Raw genomic sequence first — 20,955 nt, forward strand, 5'->3', positions numbered from 1 at the left:
TCAACCCATTAGAAATAGCCACAGGTTTAATTCCATCACCTGAGCAATACATAATCATTCAGATGTCAATTTCACTTATGATTTTCATCAGTGTGTCATTTGAATTTCATCAGAGTTTGGTCCGATTTCTATTAGTTTTTCTCGTTTGTGAAAAAAAAAAGTTTCTCAACCTTCTCCTATCTAACATTCCATGAAAACTGGACAGCAATCAGATGAAATCCGAATACTGTCTGATTCTTTCACAGACCCATAATCATGCATTGCCTTGTTTGAGCCAACACTTACATTGATATTTGACATGTCTTTGCAATTTTGTACGAACCACTTAGTAAGCAAAAACTTATGACCAGCCCCATAGGAAACCTTACATATGAGTGCTATCCGTGTACGCAAAAAACGGACTTCTGAATGAGCCATGAGGAGGTCCTGAAAACATGACCTGTTGGGGGGCCTCGTGGCATAGAGTTGAGACACACTGGTATACACTACGTTACCTATGTATCACAGATACAACCTCCGAATGAGACATGTTGAAAATATTGAATCTATAGTAAAAGAAACTATAACTTTGGTTGTCACCGTACATCTATGTAGGCTACATTAACAGCCTATAGAATATGAGGTATAATACACAGCATATATATGTATGCCGTGTAAATATATATGTATATATCTGGATTCCTTTATATGCATATATATATATAGCTCATATATATATGTATATACAGTATATAGAGGGAGAGAGAAAGAGAGAGATATCTCACTCCCTCTCTATCCCTATATATATATATAAATAAGAGACAACCAGATTGATAGTTTCTGCTCCTAGCATCTTGTTTCATTAGGAAGCAACGCATATTCATTTGCAAAAGTACCCCCCGTGGGATTTTGAAATAAAATGGTTAATTATCACAGAAGAGAGATAATATAATGGAGAGAAGTTGAGCAGGTAACCAGGGAAACCCAGCTGCCGGCACTTTCACGTAGCATGGCTCCCATGGCTGCGGAGAGATATTTCTACCCTGTTGTATACTTCACTCTCGCTCTCTGCAGGTTTAGGCCGCATTAAGTAATATTTCAGAATGCTTTGCTTTGTCCGGCGTTTTCAATAGAACATTTGCAGGACAATGTGCCACTAATGGGATCATTTAACGTGCAATATAAAGAACCTAACCTACTTACTACTTTATTACCACAGATAACAGATCCCATTATTTTCCAATCAGGAAACCTGTAAATATCTTAAGATTTCTCATAGATTTCAAGTACAAATTCTTCAACATGTCTGATATAGAACCGCTTTTTTATTATTTTTGCTATGGATTTACCTTTTTCTTTTCACATTTTCCTGATAATCCGGTATATGAAGGTCATGCATTAGTAACTAATGGGGCCCATTTAATTATGATATTACAAAAGGCACCCATTTAAATGACCTATCTAAGACTAGTTTCACAGCAAGTGTACAGAATGATCATTGTATTGCGTTATAGCTGCTGTAAGGCTACAAATCCCAGGTACATCACAAGGACGCGGCAGACCCCCATGATAAAGGCAGGGGCCGCACAGGTGCGAAATACTGATGCGAGAGCCACCTCTTCCATGAATTGGCAGATATGTGAGTGGTTGTGTAGTATTAACAATGCACACAAAAGCAGCTTATATAGGACGCCAGGTAGATCATAGCAGATCTAATGACCAAAACTAACAAAACCATAGATCCCTGTAATACTGGCACAGGTCATAAGAACCATGGTTGGGCTAATACGGCTATATGCTTTTCATAATTACAATATGTTCTGCTGTAACTGGCCTTAATATGCCTCCACACACAGCATTAGACAGCTTGTGTGCTTTCCAATACCGGGTTCTACTGCAAAAAATGTATACTGTGTGGTTTATGTTTCTTATAGACTCCTGTGCCAGTGTCAGTCTGACTTTAACACCTGGCGCGAGCACAGCAGTGGAAGGAGGTAGTATTCCATTATGGATGCGGATTAGCCAAGCAATGAATAGCTATGCTAGGGTAGGACAGGGAGGAGCCTTCCATCAGTCAGTGCTGGCCCTGCAGCACAGGCACTCAGTGTATCATGGCAGGGCCAATCATTTATATACACCTTCCCACCTGCTTGGTTTCCATCTATCTGTAGGGGGTTGGCGGGTGAAGAAGACGCCGAGGCAAGAAGGGGTTGTTAAATTATTTTGTATTTATGTATTCATGTTATGTATTTGATAAAACAAGTATTTGCTGTGTGTAATCTCTATGGCCGGTATGGTATGCTGGTTCTCCTATAGGTTCTGCCTAAGGCCGTCCCTGGGATGCAGGAGGTTTGTGACTCGCCCCCTGGGCCGTGGGGCACTCGGATCCGAGCAATAGGGGAACGAAGGGAGTAGTAGTGGCAACCCGGTTCCGTGGCTCAGGGTGGTCAGGCAGTGGTAGTCCGTTATGTGCTGATGATAATGTCCGACTACGCCACCCGTGGATTGCGGTTATTAGGAACCGCCGCTGCATGCAGACCGCTGGGGCTGATGAAGTGTGCAGCTAGGGTAGTGTGACTCCCCACGGGAAGAGTGCGGCCCCAGGGCAGTATAATGGATGGTGGGAGTGATGGTAGTGAGAGTCCCGGTGCTGATAGTGCTGGAGGAGCAAGGAGCACACAGACAACAAGTTGCAGTCCAGGGTCTTTACTGAAACAGGTAAACTGACCCATAAACAGTCCCAGCTAGGAGGGGACCTGGATGTCTGAGAGCAACGGGGAAATTGGCCCTGGTCAGGGTGAGGGTGTAGGCCTACCGTGCTTTCTGCGCTCCTTCTGGCTATCTCCTCGTTATAGGGTAACAGCCCACGTTTCCAAGCTTTCCGTGTATTCTCGCCTGTATGGCCTGCGACGTGGGTTCCTTTCTGCTCCCAGCCTTGTACGGCTTTACTGGTCCCTTCGGCTGTGGCAGGGCCTCCAGGCTTCTTAGGCCAAGGAATGTACAGTCCCTTGCGGACTGGTTCTCTGCTGGGGGATGTGGAATCCTTCCAGCCTCAGACACCAAAGTCTGGTAGATTAAGTCTGTTATCTGCCAAGACAGGCTCTCTTCGCCTCTTGTCTCTGGCTTGTGGCTCTCCTCCTGCCACACTTCCTCTTAGGTGCAGTGCAACTGTCTGTCCCTGTTCTGCTCTGGGACAAGTCTCAATGCTGAGACAGGCCATCCAGTTCTCTCTAACCCTGCCCCCAGCACCAGCTTTTATAGGGGCAGCCAGCTCCCCCTACTGGCCTGAGACAGGAGGCATTGCATGCTAATGTTCCCCTGACTAGAGAACCTCCCCCTTGCTCTCAGACACAGCTTTAATTACACTTGTGGCATCCAGGCCAGGGTGACACATTTGCCCAGATGGGAAACCATACAATAGATAGGGATTTAGTTACACTACACTGCTTAGATACTAGAGAGTTAATTCAGGGGTTGCATCATCAACTGGGAGGGGTTTAGAACAGTTTTTACAAAAAACAATTCCAGGTTACAGACAGTTGGTTGCAGAGCAGAAGTTAGAGAGTGACTTAGGCAGTGAGACAGCCGTTAGGGGAGGTCTGTGGCAGGCCACCCCAGTTCTGGGTTTATGACCGGTGTAGGTCCTGTTCCTTGCCAGAGAGAAAGAGCAGAGTGTGGAGGAAGACTGAGCAGATAGGACAACAGACTCCATTAGCAGTGAAGAAGTGTTTTAATGGTGCAAGTTGTCGGGACAGAATGAGGGAACGTTTGATACTGAATCTGGATGCCAGCACAGTCCTAGCTCACAGCCTTTTAGAGGTGCTCAAGGTGAGGCCTCCATATCCCTAGAGGGGAAATTCTCAGCTGGGTCGCAGAAGAAATGGATAATGTTGGGTCTCAGGACAGGACGAGAATGAACACTGGAAAGGCACATTACCAAGGGTACTTCACTTAATGAAGAACTTGTCTTGATCTGTATACTGCAGCCGTGTATGGAAGAATTGCACAGTAAAAGTGAGTCTTTTAACCCGGAGCTACGATCTTCTGTCTTGTTTTAAGTCAGTTCCGGTCCCATGGACGGTGTAACAGTGAGTACAGTAAATCCCCGGGTGCAGCACACACTCCTGTCTCGGTCCTTAATAGTAGAGGGGGCATTGGGAGAAGAGAATAGAGTTTTGGCACACAGCGTGATGGTAATGGCCCTGGGTGCTCTCCTCTACATATCTCCGCCCTTCTCTGGCCCTATGAAGCAAAAGCTGTCAATCAAAGAAGAGGAGGGTGGAGATAGAGAGAAAACAAGCAGGTGGGAAAGTGTATATACAGTGGGGAAAAAGTATTTAGTCAGCCACCAATTGTGCAAGTTCTCCCACTTAAAAAGATGAGAGAGGCCTGTAATTGACATCATAGGTAGACCTCAACTATGAGAGACAAAATGAGAAAACAAATCCTGAAAATCACTGCCTGATTTGGAAAGAAATTTTTTTCAAATTTTGGTGGAAAATAAGTATTTGGTCAATTATAAACAAGCAAGATTTCTGGCTCTCACAGACCTGTAACTTCTTCTTTAAGAGGCTCCTCTGTCCTCCACTCACTACCTGTAGTACTGACACCTGTTTGAACTTGTTATCAGTATAAAAGACACCTGTCCGCAACCTCAAACAGTCACACTCCAAACTCCACTATGGTGAAGACCAAAGAGCTGTCGAAGGACACCAGAAACAAAATTGTAGCCCTGCACCAGGCTGGGAAGACTGAATCTGCTATAGGCAAGCAGCTTGGTGTGAAGAAATAAACTGTGGGAGCAATAATTAGAAAATGGAAGACATACAAGACCACTGATAATCTCCCTCGATCTGGGGCTCCACACAAGATCTCACCCCGTGGGGTCAAAATGATCTCAAGAACGGTGAGCAAAAATCCCAGAACCACACGGGGGGACCTAGTGAATGACCTGCAGAGAGCTGGGACCAATGTTACACAGGATACCAGCAGTAACACACTACGCCACCAGGGACTCAGATCCTGCAGTGCCAGACGTGTCCCCCTGCTTAAGCCATTACATGTCCGGGCCCTCTGAAGTTTGCTAGAGAGCATTTGGATGATCCAGAAGAGTAGTGGGAGAATGTCATATGGTCAGATGAAACCAAAGTAGAACTGTTTGGTAGAAACACAGCTCATCGCGTTTGGAGGAGAAAGAATGCTAAGTTGCATCCAAAGAACACCGTACCTACTGTGAAGCATGGGGGTGACAACTTCGTTCTTTGGGGCTGTTTCTCTGCCAAGGGACCATGACAACTGATCTGTGTACATGAAAGAAAGAATGGGGCCATGTATCGTGAGATTTTGAGTGAAAACCTCCTTCCATCAGCAAGGGCATTGAAGATGAAACATGGCTGGGTCTTTCAGCATGACAATGATCCCAAGCACACCACCAGGGCAATGAAGGAGTGGCTTCGTAAGAAGCATTTCAAGATCCTGGAGTGGCCTAACCAGTCTCCAGATCTAAACCCTGTAGAAAACCTTTGGAGGGAGTTGAAAGTCCATGTCGCCCAGCAACAGCCCCAAAACATCACTGCTCTAGAGGAGATCTGCATGGAGGAATGGGCCAACATACTAGCAACAGTGTGTGCCAACCTTGTGAAGACTTAAAGAAAACATTTGACCTCTGTCATTGCCAACAAAGGATATATAACAAAGTATTGAGATAAACTTTTGCAATTGACCAAATACTTATTTTCCACCAAAATTTTAAAAACATTTCTTTCCAAATCAGACAATGTGATTTTCAGGATTTGTTTTCTCATTTTGTCTCTCATAGTTGAGGTCTACCTATGATGTCAATTACAGGCCTCTCTCATCTTTTTAAGTGGGAGAACTTGCACAATTGGTGGCTGACTAAATACTTTTTTTCCCCACTGTAAATGATTGGCCCCACCATGATGCACTGAGCGGCGGACTTAGTTTGAACAGTCATCCTGTGCTTACAGAGTCCCTTTAAGGTGGTAGTTCCGATGACATGCCTTGATAACAGCTTGTTGGGTGGTTAAGACTACATCGCCTGATTACATCTCAAAGAGCACTTGTCACCAGGTCAAATGTGGACAATTTTAGCTTTTATTTTATTCTTGCTCATCCCCTCAAAATTCATTTTTTTAAATCTACAATACAGCTCCAAAGGGCATTGCAGTGCAGAGCAGCCTAAAGACAAGACTCCATAGAATCCTGTAATCAACACCCCCTTGTAAAGACCAGACAAATTGGCAGTAAATAAAAAAGCCTATGGCTGTGTGCCCACTATGCGTTTTTTAAGCGTTTCCGCAGCGGCAATTCCGCTGCAGAAACGCTTAAAAATGCTTGGTAGAAGGTCTGCCATGTTCCCCAATGATAATCCTCATGTGCTGAGCACATGCTGCGGAAATTTCAGCTGCGGATTATCATTGCGGAAAAATCCGCAGCACTACCAATTATTTTGCGGAAGCGCTCCGTTTTCGCCGCCATTGACTTGCATTGGAAAGCATGTCATCCGCATCACTGCATCTGCAGATGCGGATTCCATGCGTTTCAATGTGCTTATGGTACCCGGGTTTGGAGAAGAGGAGACTCTCCTCCGGACTTGGGTACCATAGTATCTGTTAAATAAAGAATAAAATAAAAAATATACATTATACTTACCTTCTGATGGCCCCCGGTGTCCTTAGCAATGCGTCTTGGCTTGCCGGCAGCTCGCGATGGCCTGAAAAGGACCTGCCATGACGTCATTTAGTCATGTGACCGGTCACGCGACCCCTGACGTCGGCAGGTTCTTTAGTCTACCGCGCACTGCCGACAAGCCAGGACGCATTGGATAAAGACACCGGGGGCCATCAGAAGGTAAGTATATTTATTTTTTATTTTTTACCATTCTTTCGGTCACACTATATAAATCCATGCCGTTTGCATGGACTTATATAGTGTGACCAATTTGTCAAGCACTTTCCAAGTGATGCTAAAATCGCTTGGAAAGCGCTTGACAACCCGAATGCGGAAATACATGTGAAGAACGCTTCATATCCGCTTGTCCCTGGCAAGAAAAACGCTTGTTCAATCCACAAGCGTTTTTTCTGCCAGGGAGATGCAGAAACGCTCAGGAAAAAATCCGGAGCATTTCTGCATCGTGGGCACATAGCCTATCTCTCTGGATCCGTATGGCAGATTTTTAAAAAGTGAAAAATGTAATACTCAGGAAAGCAGCGGGAATAAAATAAGAGTTAAAACTGGCCACTTTTGATTTGCTGACAGGTTCTCTTTAAGTTGTGGCCCAGACTACACAGTCTTATAGCATATCAAGGGACCAGTTAAGGACATTTCATAGCAATAAACAGCCATTTCCATATCAAAACATAAAAGAAGACACTACTTGAGATTACCAAAGATCAAGCTAATGAAAGCATATGATCAATTGTTTTTAAAAATGATAGATTAAAATTTGCTGACAAATTATATTTAGTCAGAAAATAACTTTCTTACATCAAGCAGGTCATCACAAGAGAAAGAGGATTTTATGAACAGAAGTTTCTCAAGGGTCTTCAGGGCCACATTGACAGACCACCTGCAGCAGGAAAAGAAAAACCTTGTACATTGCATATGTTCTACAAACTTAGTTCTTTATAAATGAGAAAATACTTTACAGACATTTATAACTTACGCAGAAATGACTGGCCAAATGTATGTTTGTAAGGCAAATGATGTCAGAACATGGCCCCCAAGAATAGATCTCGGGGACTGCTGTGTCCTGAGAGTGTCCTTTATGCTTCCACCCTGTATGGTACGACTCCTAACACATCCTGTAAATTCATGACATATGAAGAAAGACTGAACTTATTGCATCTTTACTGAAGAACGAACTGCAGATAATGCTTAGAAGTAAATCCTCTCTGCACACGGTGTCTGCCAAAATTTGCTGTCAGGGAATATTGTCTACGAGAAAGCAGTATGTGTTCCTATTAATGTTTACCTGTCATCCAAGATTACTTGTATTGCAAAGGTATGTGGAAGAAAGTAGTTAACTATAGAGCAGATGACATTACAGTGCACCAAATCTTCTAGTCTTGAGATTTCTGATATGTGGTCTTTGGAGGCCTCCTATGGACACACAGAAATATATGGGTCACTGGCAGACACAGACAAAAGAAGGCCCTAGTGCAAGAACAATATATGGACCCTTAGCAGACCAATAGCTCATCATAATGCTCAAATCCACCTGTTTTGGAGGTGGAAATGGGTCATTTACTTCTTGGAGCCCTGTGTGGCAGCACAGGTTTCATCAATGATATGTCTGCACCTGATATAGGTGTATTATCCAGGTGAACAGTACATTGCACCATCACAGTCCTTGACGATAACTGAGAGCATTACCACCACCACTGTGTCCATCAGCGAATACCGATAAGTTGGCAGCTACCACCTATACTGTCAATGATTTTCTCCTCCTTTCAGGTATATCATTCATCAGAGATTCTAAACCAGTGCTGTGCACATCTGTGTTTCACCATAACAGACTGGATGTGTCACAAAAATACATGTGTTATGTAAAAAATCTAGAACACATACCATCTGCTTAAAACTATTGCAGCTTATTTTAATGGCATTCACTTCTATTCACTTATGTGTTCATGATGAATTGTTTCTTCACGCTTAATATATTCATTATTTTAGTTTTAAGCTTTGGTAGAACAGTATCTTTGTGCAGATAATAGGTGTGCTAAAAAATTGTGAATAAAAAATTAAAGGGGTTGTTCACTACTATTTAAAATATGCCAAAGAGTTTTTATGATGAAAAGCAACTTCTTTGTAATTACCTCCCTCTGCCTTTTCTGCCTGTGAGCGGCGCTATCACTGGCCGCTCACAGTCATCACGTGACCCCCGGCTGCAGCTGGCTCTGACATCCGCTGACGTCACGACAAGTCCAGGCAGCAGCCGGGGGTCTCTCTCTTCCACGGTGGCTGCTAGGTTGTGGGCAGGGTTATCCCCGCGCGTCATACCCAGCATCCACCCCGCGCTCTCTCTCTCCCCATTCATTGGGAAAGCGAGCAATGGATGCTGGGTGTGACGTGGTGAGGTAACCCCGCCCACAACCCAGCAGCCACCGCGGGGACCCCAGCGCTGTGTCACGCCTCAATAGATGGGACGTCTAGTGTACAACCCCTTTAAATAAAAAGATCTGAGGAATTTTGACACCAAATCAACACTTTGAAATCTGTCATGTCATACGCACATGACATTCACAAGCGTGTTCCCACGGTCTCTAGCTCACTGGGGCTCATCAGCTGATCTTCAGCTGATGAACCCCAGTGACCTCCTGCAGCCTGTATACTGACAGGGAGTGATTGTACACCCCTGTCAGAATGCAGTGCTATATTCTACAGCTGTGACATCAGTGATTGCTGATGTCACAGGTGTAGAATTGCCCCGGAATGTCGTGGGACACTCGGCGGTGATCGTGGACTGCGTCGTTGGTGGCGGACAGGTGAGGAATATTGTTGTTTGTTTTTTTACACTTTTTTCAGAAGATTGAGGGCTTCGCGGAGGCATGTAATAAAAAAAATTGTAGAACCGTGTGTGTTTTATTTAATTAAAATACTTTATTCAGGCCGTGTCTTTTATTGAAGAAGCGGCGACCATTTTACCATGCGGTTAATAATGGGGGCGTCTTATAGACGCCCTCCATTACTAACCTGGGCTTCACGTCAGCCTTGTATTGGCGGCTTACCCCCAGCCCCATTACCCCACTCGCCACCACTACAGGGCAGTGGGAAGAGCGAGGCTAAGCGCCAGATTTGGCGCATCTTATGGATGCACCATTACTGGGACTGTTGAGGGGTGATATTAATAGCCGCGGAGGGGGCTAGTATTAATGGCCCTTTCCATGGCTATTAATATCAGTCTATTAGTCTGCAGTTGTCTAGTTTAGCCTTTGCTGATTACATTTTATAAGGGCCCCCAGGTCAATTTTTTTCTGGAGTCCCCCTGTAATCTAGCCAGTAAAGACTAAACACACAGCTGTGGGCTGATATTAATAGCCATGGAACATTGTTGGCTAATGGCCCCTTCCGCGTCTAATAATATCAGCCCCCAGCAGTCGGCTTTCCCTCTGCTGGTTATAAAAATGACGCGGGAGCCCACGCCATTTTTTTATTTTTTATTTTAGGCTCTGTGCCCATAATTCAGTTGTAGCAGCACTTTGGACGCAAATTTTTGCCGTGTCCAAAACGTTGCATTCTATTGAACGCAGGTAAATCTACATGTGTTCACTGAACCATGCGGATTTACCACATTCTATACATTCTTGTGGTCACATTTCTGTTGCGGACAGCAGCGACTCCACAAGGGAATTTGACATGCTCCGGTCCTGAAAGACGTGCTGCATGCCAGTGTCCACGGGTGATCCACAGCCTCTGATGCACGCATAGCGGACATGGAATTTCTAGAGATCCCATCCACTATGCTGTAACATCTGGACGCTGCGGGTTTGACGCTGTAAATACAGTGGGTACGGAAAGTATTCAGACCCCTTTAAATTTTTCACTCTTTTTTTTTATTGCAGCCATTTGGTAAATTCTAAAAAGTTCATTTTTTTCTCATTAAAGTACACTCTGCACCCCATCTTTACTGAAAAAAAACAAATGTAGAAATTTTTGCTAATTTATTAAAAGAGAAAAACTGAAATATTACATGGTCATCAGTATTCAGACCATTTGCTCAGTATTGAGTAGAAGCACCCTTTTGAGCTAGTACAGCCATGAGTCTTCTTGGGAATGATGCAACAAGTTTTTCACACCAGGATTTGGGGATCCTCTGCCATCCTTCCTTGCAGATCCTCTCCAGTTCCATCAGGTTGGATGGTGAACGTTGGTGGACAGCCATTTTCAGGTCTCTCCAGAGATGCTCAATTGGGTTTAGGTCAGGGCTCTGGCTGGGCCAGTCAAGAATGGTCACGGAGTTGTTCTGAAGCCACTCCTTTACTATTTTAGCTGTGTGCTTAGGGTCATTGTCTTGTTGGAAGGTGAACCTTCAGTCAAGTCTGAGGTCCAGAGCGCTCTGGAAAAGGTTTTCATCCAGGATATCTCTGTACTTGGCCGCATTCATGTTTCCTTCAATTGCAACCAGTCATCCTGTCCCTGCAGCTGAAAAACACCCCCATAGCATGATGCTGCCACCACCATGTTTCACTGTTGGGATTGTATTGGGCAGGTGATGAGCAGTGTCTGTTTTTCTCCACACATACCGCTTAGAATTATCACCAAAAAGTTCTATCTTCGTCTCATCAGACCAGAGAATCTTATTTCTCATAGTATGGGAGTCCTTCATGTGTTTTTGAGCAAACTCTATGCGGGCTTTCATATGTCTTGCACTGAGGAGAGGCTTCCGTCGGGCCACTCTGCCATAAAGGCCCGACTGGTGGAGGGCTGCAGTGATAGTTGACTTTGTGGAACTTTCTCCCATCTCCCTACTGCATCTCTGGAGGTCAGCCACAGTGATCTTGGGGTTCTTCATTACCTCTCTCACAAAGGCTCTTCTCCCACGATTGCTCAGTTTGGCTGGATGGCCAGGTCTAGGAAGACTTCTGGTGGTCCCAAACTTCTTCCATTTAATGATTATGGAGGCCACAGTGCTCTTAGGAACCCTGAGTAATGCAGAAATTATTTTATACCCTTGGCCAGATCTATGCCTTGCCACAATTCTGTCTCTGAGCTCCTTGGGCAGTTCCTTTGAGCTCATGATTGTCATTTGGTCTGACATGCACTGTGAGCTGTGAGGTCTTATATAGACAGGTGTGTTCCTTTCCAAATCAAGTCCTATCAGTTTAATTAAACACAGCTGGACTCCAATGAAGGAGTAGATCCATCTCAAGGAGGATCACAAGGAAATGGACAGTATGTGACTTAAATATGAGTGTCTGCGCAAAGGGTCTGAATACTTATGAACATGTGATATTCCAGTTTTTCTTTTTTAATAAATTTGCAAAAATTTCTACATCTCTGTTTTTTTCAGTCAAGATGGGGTGCAGAGTGTACTTTAATGAGAATGAAATTAACTTTTTAGAATTTACCAAATGGCTGCAATGAAACAAAGAGTGAAAAATTTAAAGGGGTCTGAATACTTTCCGTACCCACTGTATATATACATATATATATAAATATATATACATATAAAATATATAGCGTGAGATACAGAGGAAATGTGTCATTTTTAACTTTTTTAGGCCTATTAGAGATCTTCAACATGCTTAACTGTTCACAATAACAGTCATTTTGACCAGGGGTACCCAAACTTTTACATGCCACTGTAGATTATAACGCATGCCAATTTTTGCACATCAACTTTCAGAAATGACTGTTCACATGTATCTATTGTCATTGTAAAAACATAATCAATGTTATTCACTTTAGCTATCAGCGTTTTGCATTACGGCTGATTGATGTCATTATGAGGAATGGAGTCTTATTTTCAAATAACTAATATTGATGGGGACTGTAGAATTCCAGCTACATCCAAATTCTATAGAACACAGCTTGTAAATTGTTAATCTCAGCTAGAACAACTCTATGAAGATCATTTTAGAATTTTTGAAAGTTGGGTGGGTGGGAATACAGTACCCACAAAACTAAGTTGTGATCATTTTCATTTGATCTTTGCTCCCTTTAACATTACTGTAATGCCCATATCAATCTATATATTTGGGATCATCATAAAAAATAAAGTGTATGTAATATTAATAATAATAATAATTAGCAGTATTATTAGTAATTATTATTTTTATTATCAGAATCAGAAATATACATGTATCAGTTGCTTAACCATTATATTTGCTTTTCTTCATTTTTTTCTGTCTACAAAATTAAATCTGTTCTGTGTGCCAAAGATGGAGTTATTTATAGAAGCCACTGAGTTTAACACAATTTCAATTCAGTGCATTTGATTTTTCATGCATGGCAACATTTCTTCATTTGCCTGCAGGCGGAGCTGAGAGCACCATGCCCCTAAACGGAAATTAATATTGATGAGTCTACAAATTATTGCTTAGAATGCACTTTAATGATTATTAGCATTTTAAACCATTACTGCGATTTTTATTATTTGCAAAGAAAAATATATTTTGTAAGGAGAATAGTGGAAAGTTTAATGGATCCTATAAACAATCAGAAAGACTCAACCAAAATGTTGATGTATTTTTTTTTTCTTCCTATTTTGCTTTTTATCCTACACTCACTGCAGGCTACTAATTCTAGGGATACCATTATCCATCATTTTAACTAGATGAGTAAAACAATGTCACCAGACTTCACAGACTAAAAGACAAGTTCTAGTTTTAATATGAAGCAGCATTTTCAGCGATTCCTCGCTAGAACATTCCATCTAATGAAAGAAGCATTTACAATTGTCCAATCAAAATACTTTTAGTATTGCAGAACTGTACAGTATGGATTCATTCTCCAACTGTCTGCATGTCTGCATGCCCTCAATGCAATGCTAAGAGTGCTGAAGACATCACATAGACTATGGGCAGATAATGGCAGCTCAGCAATCAGTGGGTCTTGTTCATGCTGATATCTTCAGGAGCAGTGATTTAACCCTGTAAGGACCCTGGGATTTTCCATTTTTGCATTTTCGTTTTTTGCTCCCCTTGTTCCCAGAGCCATAGCGTTTTTATTTTTTGGTCAATATGGCCGTGTGAGGGCTTATTTTTTGCGGGACGAGTTGTACTTTTGAACGCCATTACTAATTGTACCATATCATGTACGGGAAAACGGGAAAAAATTCCAAGTGTGGTGAAATTGCAAAAAAAGTGCAATTCCACAGATTTTTTTTTTTTTTTTTTTTTACCACGTTCACTGAATGCTAAAACTGACCTGCCATTCTTATTCTCTAGGTCATTATGAGTTCGTAGATTTCAAATATCTATAGATTCTTTTTTATTTAAGTGGTGAAAAAAAAATCCAAAGTTTGCTAAAAAAAAAAAAATGCGCCATTTTTCGAGACCCGTAGCGTCTCCATTTTTAGGGATATGGGGCCAGGTGAGGGCTTATTTTTTGCACGCTGAGCTGACATTTTTATTGATACCATTTTGGGATAAATCCGATGTTTTAATTGCCCGTTATTGCATTTTATTGCAATGTTGCGGCGACAAAAAAACTTAATTCTGGCGTTTAGAATTTTTTTCTCGTTACGCTGTTTACCGTTCGGATTAATTCTTTTTTTATTTTGATACATCGGGCGATTCTGAACTCGGTGATACCAAATATGTGTATGTGTTTTTTTTTTATTATTATTTTATTTTGAATGGGGCGAAAGGGGGGTGATTTAAACTTTTATAATTTTTTAAAATATTTTTAAAAACATTTTTTTACACTTTTTGCTTGCTTCTATAGTCTCCACAGGAGACTAGAAGCAGCAACTGTCCGATCGCCTCTGCTACATAGAGGTGATGAGCAGATCACCTGTATGTAGCAGAAATGCTCCTGTGCTATGAGCGCCGACCACTAGGTGGCGCTCATAGCGATCATTACATGACAACTACTGAGGTCTGCTGCAGACCCAGGGTTGTCATGCCAACCCATCAGTGACCCACGATCACGTGACGGGGTCACCGATGGGCGGGGTAAGTGACGCGCTTCCGGCGCGGCGCTGTTAAATGTCACTGTCAGAGATTGACAGCACATTTAACTGGTTAACAGTTCAGTGAGGGCTCTGGCGGTGAGCCCACACTAAACCGAGCACATGTCTACTGATTATTACAGCTGACATGTGCCCGCAACAGCCACGGGTGGAATCGCGATCCACCCGCGGCTGTTGACTAAGAAACTTGAGTACTGTGACTAAGAAAATTGGTTAAAAATGACCAACCAGTTTATTGTACATTAAAGTGCTCTAGCAGCAGATAAAGACAAAGCTTGCCAGAAAACAAGGAGTAAAAAAAAACCCGGACGTGTATATTTAGCTTAGGTCAAGTCCAATGTTGTCAGCAAGGTCTGCGAGAAGAGGCTGGTGCTAACATATTAAGAACAAGAGTCTATGACCCACTCACTGTCCCACTCACTGTTTAGAAGATGCTTCCATAAACGCAGAGAGTCCTGTGGGCTGCAGGCGTAGATCAGAGCGCGCAGGAGCCCCAGCCGGTGGCTTGCCTGCCGCTTGCAGGACCGGGGTTTTTTTCCAGCCTCCTCTCGCAGACCTTCATGACAACATTGGACTTGCCATAAGCTTAATATACACGTCCGGGGTGGGGGGGTGGGGAATCCTGGTTTACTGGCAAGCTTTGTCTTTATCTGCTACTAGGGCATATTAATGTACACTAAACTGGTTGGTATTTTTCAACCAATTTTCTTAGTCACAGTACTGTTCACATTGCAACCAGTTTGGTCTCATTTATTTATTTATTACCTTTGTTTCTAGCTCTGCGTAAGTTGGTTTTCCATTTTGTGGCTGCAGTCATTGTATTGTTGGTAATCATACTATTGTTGCTAAGTTTTGGAGGAACTACCACAACTTATTTACGTCCTTCACTTTTTCAGTTACTATTCTTTTTATAGTTGACGTTCCTGCAGACGTTCTCCTCCAGATTTTGTTTTTAATTTTTCTAAAAACTGTTTTTTAATCCCTAGGTTATTTTTAAATCACTTCTATAAAATACATTGGGAAACCTTTGCATTGTAATATATAGTTTACTTTTTGGATGGAGACTGACAGGCAGCCTATGAGGTGATGCCTCTGATAAGGTCCTGTTCAACATGGCAAACCTGGGGGACATTTTTAGACCTGCAGAAGCCATGATAAGCACACCAAGAATATGTAAAACGCCTGAAGGCAGTAACGGGGGGTCGAGCTGCTGCTCCATAATGCCCTGGCATTTTGAGACAAGCACCTTGTCCATGGCTACCGACCCGCGCCACGTTACAATTACACCCCAGAGGTCCTGATTGCCTTACATAAGAAACCCCTTCTCTCTGCAAACAATTACACTGCTGTGACATCTTTCTTTTTGTTCCTGAACAAAACAGTCTAGTAAAAATCTTGCAGAGAACAGGTATTAGTTTTCATTTCAATTCTTCATTTTCGTAAGGCAGACAGTTGAAGGGAAGTATTAGCCAAGGGATGAGTCTTAATGGTATTTGTCTCCCATTGTACTGTAGATAGTGCACACTATGGGGTGGCATTGTCCTGCTGCAGCCAGTTGTCTTACAGGCAGATGTAAGCTTGTGAGAAGGGAAGTGATGGCTGATCTCGTAGGACTCACAGAAGGAGACCAACATCACAAGTTTAAGTAGTTAAAGCACCACTTCAGCAGTTTTTTGATTTCAGTGCTGGAGTGGTGCCAATAAAATAAGTTCTCTGACCCTAGGAACATATTGACCAGCCACTGTTTTTAGCTGTTTCCAGCGCTGCTACATCTTGTGACAGCAACTAATGACTGAGCTAACGGTCACAAGTGTAAGTCTATCGGATCCTCGTTCTTGCTCTTACATTGAGAATAATCCATGGCTCGCCAAGCAAATACTGGAGCTATCCGGCAGGTCACAAATTGCATAAGACCAACTGGAGTGGTTCTGATGATAGAAGATAAGTATAATACTAGGGGCAGGATAGTTAGATTAGTGGCACCACTCCAGCGCTGAAATACCAGAAAAAAATGCTGGAGTGCTGCTTTAAAGGGAATCTGTCACCAGTTTTTTTTCTACCTCATCTGACAGCAGCATGATGTAGGAAAATAGACCATGATTCCGGCGATGTATCACTTACTGGTTGCAACACTTGTGACACAATCAGTGCTGTTAAATGTAAAATCCAGCAGAGCTGATGAAGCTAACCCCACCCACAACAGGCTCTTTATATACATAGTCTATGACAGGGAGCTGCTTATCACAGGAGGGGACATGATTGGACAAGGAGGAACACACCACCTAATCCCTGCAATGATACTGTCCTAGTGATAAAACCTTCATTGTAAGTAAACAACAGCACACAGCTGGATAATTGACACATCATTTAATTTTGTGTTTAACCCTTACCTCATGCTGTCCTCAGATTACATAGCAAACACCTGCGGACAGATTCCCTTTAATATTATAAGATACAGTTGTACAAATTATATCTTTACTTGCCATCTTTATTTTACGATATAAGGTAAATGACCTCTTCTGTGGTGCTGGATTCTAATTACATCAAGAAAAGTAAGGGAGCAATTGCTGGGAGTTATTATATGCATTTTATATTTTTACTATCCCTTTAGTGTGTAGTGTATCCAAAGATCCAAAAAGTTACTGATTGGTTAATAGACTTCTTGTAATAATGCTCCTTGTGTGTTTGGTAGGCATGTTATAACCTCTGCATAACGATTACATTTATTTGTGTAATTAAGGCTGTGTGCCCACGTAGCATTTTTCAAGCGTATATGCTGCGGAATTTCCGCAGCGTAAACGCTTGAAAAACGCATGTATATCCGCACCCCATGGTCCCCAATGGCATTCCGCAATGTCAATGCCCATGCTGCGGATTTTTCCGCAGCGTATATGCTGCGGTCAAAAATCCGCAGCATGTTCATTAATTTTGCGGAAGCGCAGCGGAAACAATGTGCGGATGGTACCCAAGTCTGGATGAGAGGAGACTCTCATCCAGACCTGGGTACCAAAGAACCTGTAAAAAAAAGAATAAAATAAAGTTTATACTTATCTTCTGATGTTTTCCCTCCGTCGCGCTGTTGTCTGAAGGACCTGCCACGTCATTGAGTCATGTGACCCACCACATGACTCAATGACGTCACCGCAGGTCCTGCACACAACAGCGTGAGCCGCTCAAGCCTCCGGACGGGGCAGAGAATGCATCAGAAGGTGAGTATAAAGTTTATTTTTTTATTTTTTACCTTTCTGAACAAGTTGTCAAGCACTTTTCCAAGTGATGCTTGGAGAAGTGCTTGATAACCCGCATGCGGAAATGCATGCAAAGACGCCTCACAAACGCTTCTACCTGGCGGGAAAACCGCATGTAATATCCGCATGCGATTTTCCCGCCAGGGAGAAGCGTAAAAAATATGCTTCAGGTCCGCAACGTGGGCACATAGCCTTACATATTGAAAGCTTTATAAAGATTTGGGCTTTAAAGTAATACCTTTAAAAGTGCATTAACAATTTGTAGGGCACATTGTTCTGGACTTGGATAACTTATCTGTTCTCCTTTCATAATGTTTTCCTTGTAACTTAGAGCAAGTTCATGGCCTGTAAAAAAACAATTAAGAGGAAAGAAAAACATATTTTTATTATTTATGTTGTGTTTTATTTTTTTTTGTGCTTGTGTTTATGTAGATAGTTATATACAGTATACTATATACAGTTATATGAAAAAGTTTGGGCACCCCTATTAATCTTAAGCTTATTGTTTTATAAAAATTGGTGTTTTTGCAACAGCTATTTCAGTTTGATATATGTAATAACTGTTGGACACAGTAATGTTTCTGCCTTGAAATGAGGTTTATTGTACTAACAGAAAATGTGCAATCTGCATTCAAACAAAATTTGACAGGTGCATAAGTAAGGGCACCTCACCAGAAAAGTGACATTAATATTTAGTAGATCCTCCTTTTGCAAAAATAACAGCCTCTAGTCGCTTCCTGTAGCTTTTAATGAGTTCCTGGATGATCCTGGATGAAGGTATTTTTGACCATTCCTCTTTACAAAACAATTCCAGTTCAGTTAAGTTTGATGGTCGCCGAGCATGGACAGCCCTCTTCAAATGATCCCACAGATGTTCAATGATATTCAGGTCTGGGGACTGGGATGGCCATTCCAGAACATTGTAATTGTTCCTCTGCATGAATGCCTGAGTAGATTTGGAGCGGTGTTTTGGATCATTGTCTTGCTGAAAGATCCATCCCCAGCGTAACTTCAACTTTATCACTGATTCTTGAACAAGAATCTGCTGATACTGAGTGGAATCCATGCGTCCCTCAACTAACAAGATTCCCGGTGCCGGCATTGGCCACACAGCCCCAAAGCATGATGGAACCTCCACCAAATTTTACTGTGGGTAGCAAGTGTTTTTCTTGGAATGCTGTGTTTTTTTGCCACCATGCATAACGCCTTTTTGTATGACCAAACAACTCAATCTTGGTTTCATCAGTCCACAGGACCTTCTTCCAAAAAGAAATTGGCTTCTCCAAATGTGCTTTTGCATACCTCAGCCGACTCTGTTTGTGGCGTGCTTGCAGAAACGGCTTCTTTCGCATCACTCTCCCATACAGCTTCTCCTTGTGCAAAGTGCGTTGTATAGTTGACCGATGCACAGTGACACCATCTGCAGCAAGTTGATGCTGCAGCTCTCTGGAGGTGGTCTGAGGATTGTCCTTGACTGATCTCACCATTCTTCTTCTCTGCCTTTCTGATGTTTTTCTTGGCCTGCCACTTCTGGCCTTAACAAGAACTGTCCCTGTGTTCTTCCATTTCCTTACTATGTTCCTCACAGTGGAAACTGACAGGTTAAATCTCTGAGACAGCTTTTTGTATCCTTCCCATGAACAACTATGTTGAATAATCTTTGTTTTCAGATCATTTGACAGTTGTTTTGAGGAGCCCATGATGCCACTCTTCAGAGGAGATTCAAACAGGAGAACAACTTGCAAGTGGCCACTTTAAGTAGCTTTTCTCATGATTGCATACACCTGGCTATGAAGTTCAAAGCTCAATGAGGTCACAAAACCAAAAAAAGTGCTTTAGTAAGTCAGTAAAAAGTAGGTAGGAGTATTTAAAACAAGAAAATTGTTATGCACACGCCCGGACTGACTGGCGTGTGCGGGTGTTGTGGTTCCACTGGACCATAGACCGGAGAGTGCCTGGAGGGGCGTGACTAAGTATCTGGCCGATCCGACCAAGGTGGAACGACGGCATACGACGCCAGTGCACCAGGGAGAAACCGGACAGAGGGACCAGGTGCTACTCCAGGTCAAACTCCGGACACGGGGGTTGACCCACACTGGGATTACTGGAACAGGCAGGTTAGGCTGGCACAGACTGGTGGATGTAAGCAAACACGGCAGGTATGCAGATGGGTGGATACAGGCGAGTATGCAGGCAGGGAGGTACTGGCCGAAAGGACGGGCTGGAGCACAGAGAGGTTAAGACCCAGTACAGACTGGGTCACAGAACCGCAGATGCGGTAGACAACCACAGCAGAGAGGGAACGCCCGAAGCGGTGGGCAAGAACAGAGCAGGACGGGGCTGCAGGAGCAGCGAGCACAAGCAGGGCAGGACAGGACTGCCGGAGCAGCGGGCAGAAGCAGGGCGGGGCGGAAACCGCAGAAGCAGTAAGCAAGATAAGAGCAGAGCAGAAACCGCAGGAGCGGCAAGCAAGGCAAGAGCAGAGTGAAAACCGCAAGAGCGGCAAGCTAAGCAGGAGCAGAGCGGACACCGCAGAGCGGTAAACAAGGCAGGAGCAGAGCAGAAACCGCAAGAGCGGCAAGCTAAGCAGGAGCAGAGCGGACACCGCAGAGCGGTAAACAAGGCAGGAGCAGAGCAGAAACCGCAAGAGCGGCAAGCTAAACAGGAGCAGAGCGGACACCGCAGAGCGGTAAACAAGGCAAGGGGATAGGACTCTGTTCACAAAGAACAGACGGAGAAGGAAAGGCAGAACCAGAAGCACGCACAGTACTTACATAGAAGTAGCGAGCGTACACTAAATTCACAACAGAGGTACAGAGACGACGAGAAGGAATTTAGGAGCGGGTTCAGACTCTGCAGAAAGACGCAGAAAACAGACATAGAGGGAAAAGGGAGACAAGGTTTAAAGTAGAAACGAGGCACAGACAACAGGGAACAGAGGAACGGGAACAGAGACAGCAAGACAGGAACACAAACAGGACTCTGTTCAGACGGGAACAGATACCGCAAGGCAGGAACACAAACAGGACTCTGTTCAGACGGGAACAGATACCGCAAGGCAGGGACACAAAC

The 20,955-nt window shown here is 43.3% G+C and overlaps 1 protein-coding gene and 1 long non-coding RNA gene across 2 annotated transcripts in view; both read right to left on the bottom strand.

The window, feature by feature from the left end:
* LOC141165027 (uncharacterized) overlaps window positions 1-7,542 on the bottom strand; it is a 30,421-nt gene extending 22,879 nt beyond the window's left edge. The window contains exon 1 of the long non-coding RNA XR_012251031.1: window positions 7,486-7,542. This is a non-coding gene — a long non-coding RNA (uncharacterized lncRNA). The remainder of the gene's footprint in view (window positions 1-7,485) is intronic.
* A 426-nt stretch (window positions 7,543-7,968) lies between these two features.
* The window catches only part of LOC141167230 (uncharacterized), a 90,234-nt gene continuing 77,247 nt past the window's right edge, over window positions 7,969-20,955 (bottom strand). The window contains exons 5-6 of the mRNA XM_073654674.1: window positions 18,122-18,228; window positions 7,969-8,100 (exon numbers count right to left, since the gene is read on the bottom strand). Of these exons, the coding sequence (XP_073510775.1) occupies window positions 7,969-8,100; window positions 18,122-18,228 (239 nt within the window). The remainder of the gene's footprint in view (window positions 8,101-18,121; window positions 18,229-20,955) is intronic.

The sequence above is a fragment of the Phyllobates terribilis genome, unplaced genomic scaffold, assembly GCF_046119375.1.
Source record: "Phyllobates terribilis strain yellow unplaced genomic scaffold, ASM4611937v1 Scaffold_11__3_contigs__length_659146591, whole genome shotgun sequence".
Lineage (NCBI taxonomy): Eukaryota > Metazoa > Chordata > Amphibia > Anura > Dendrobatidae > Phyllobates > Phyllobates terribilis.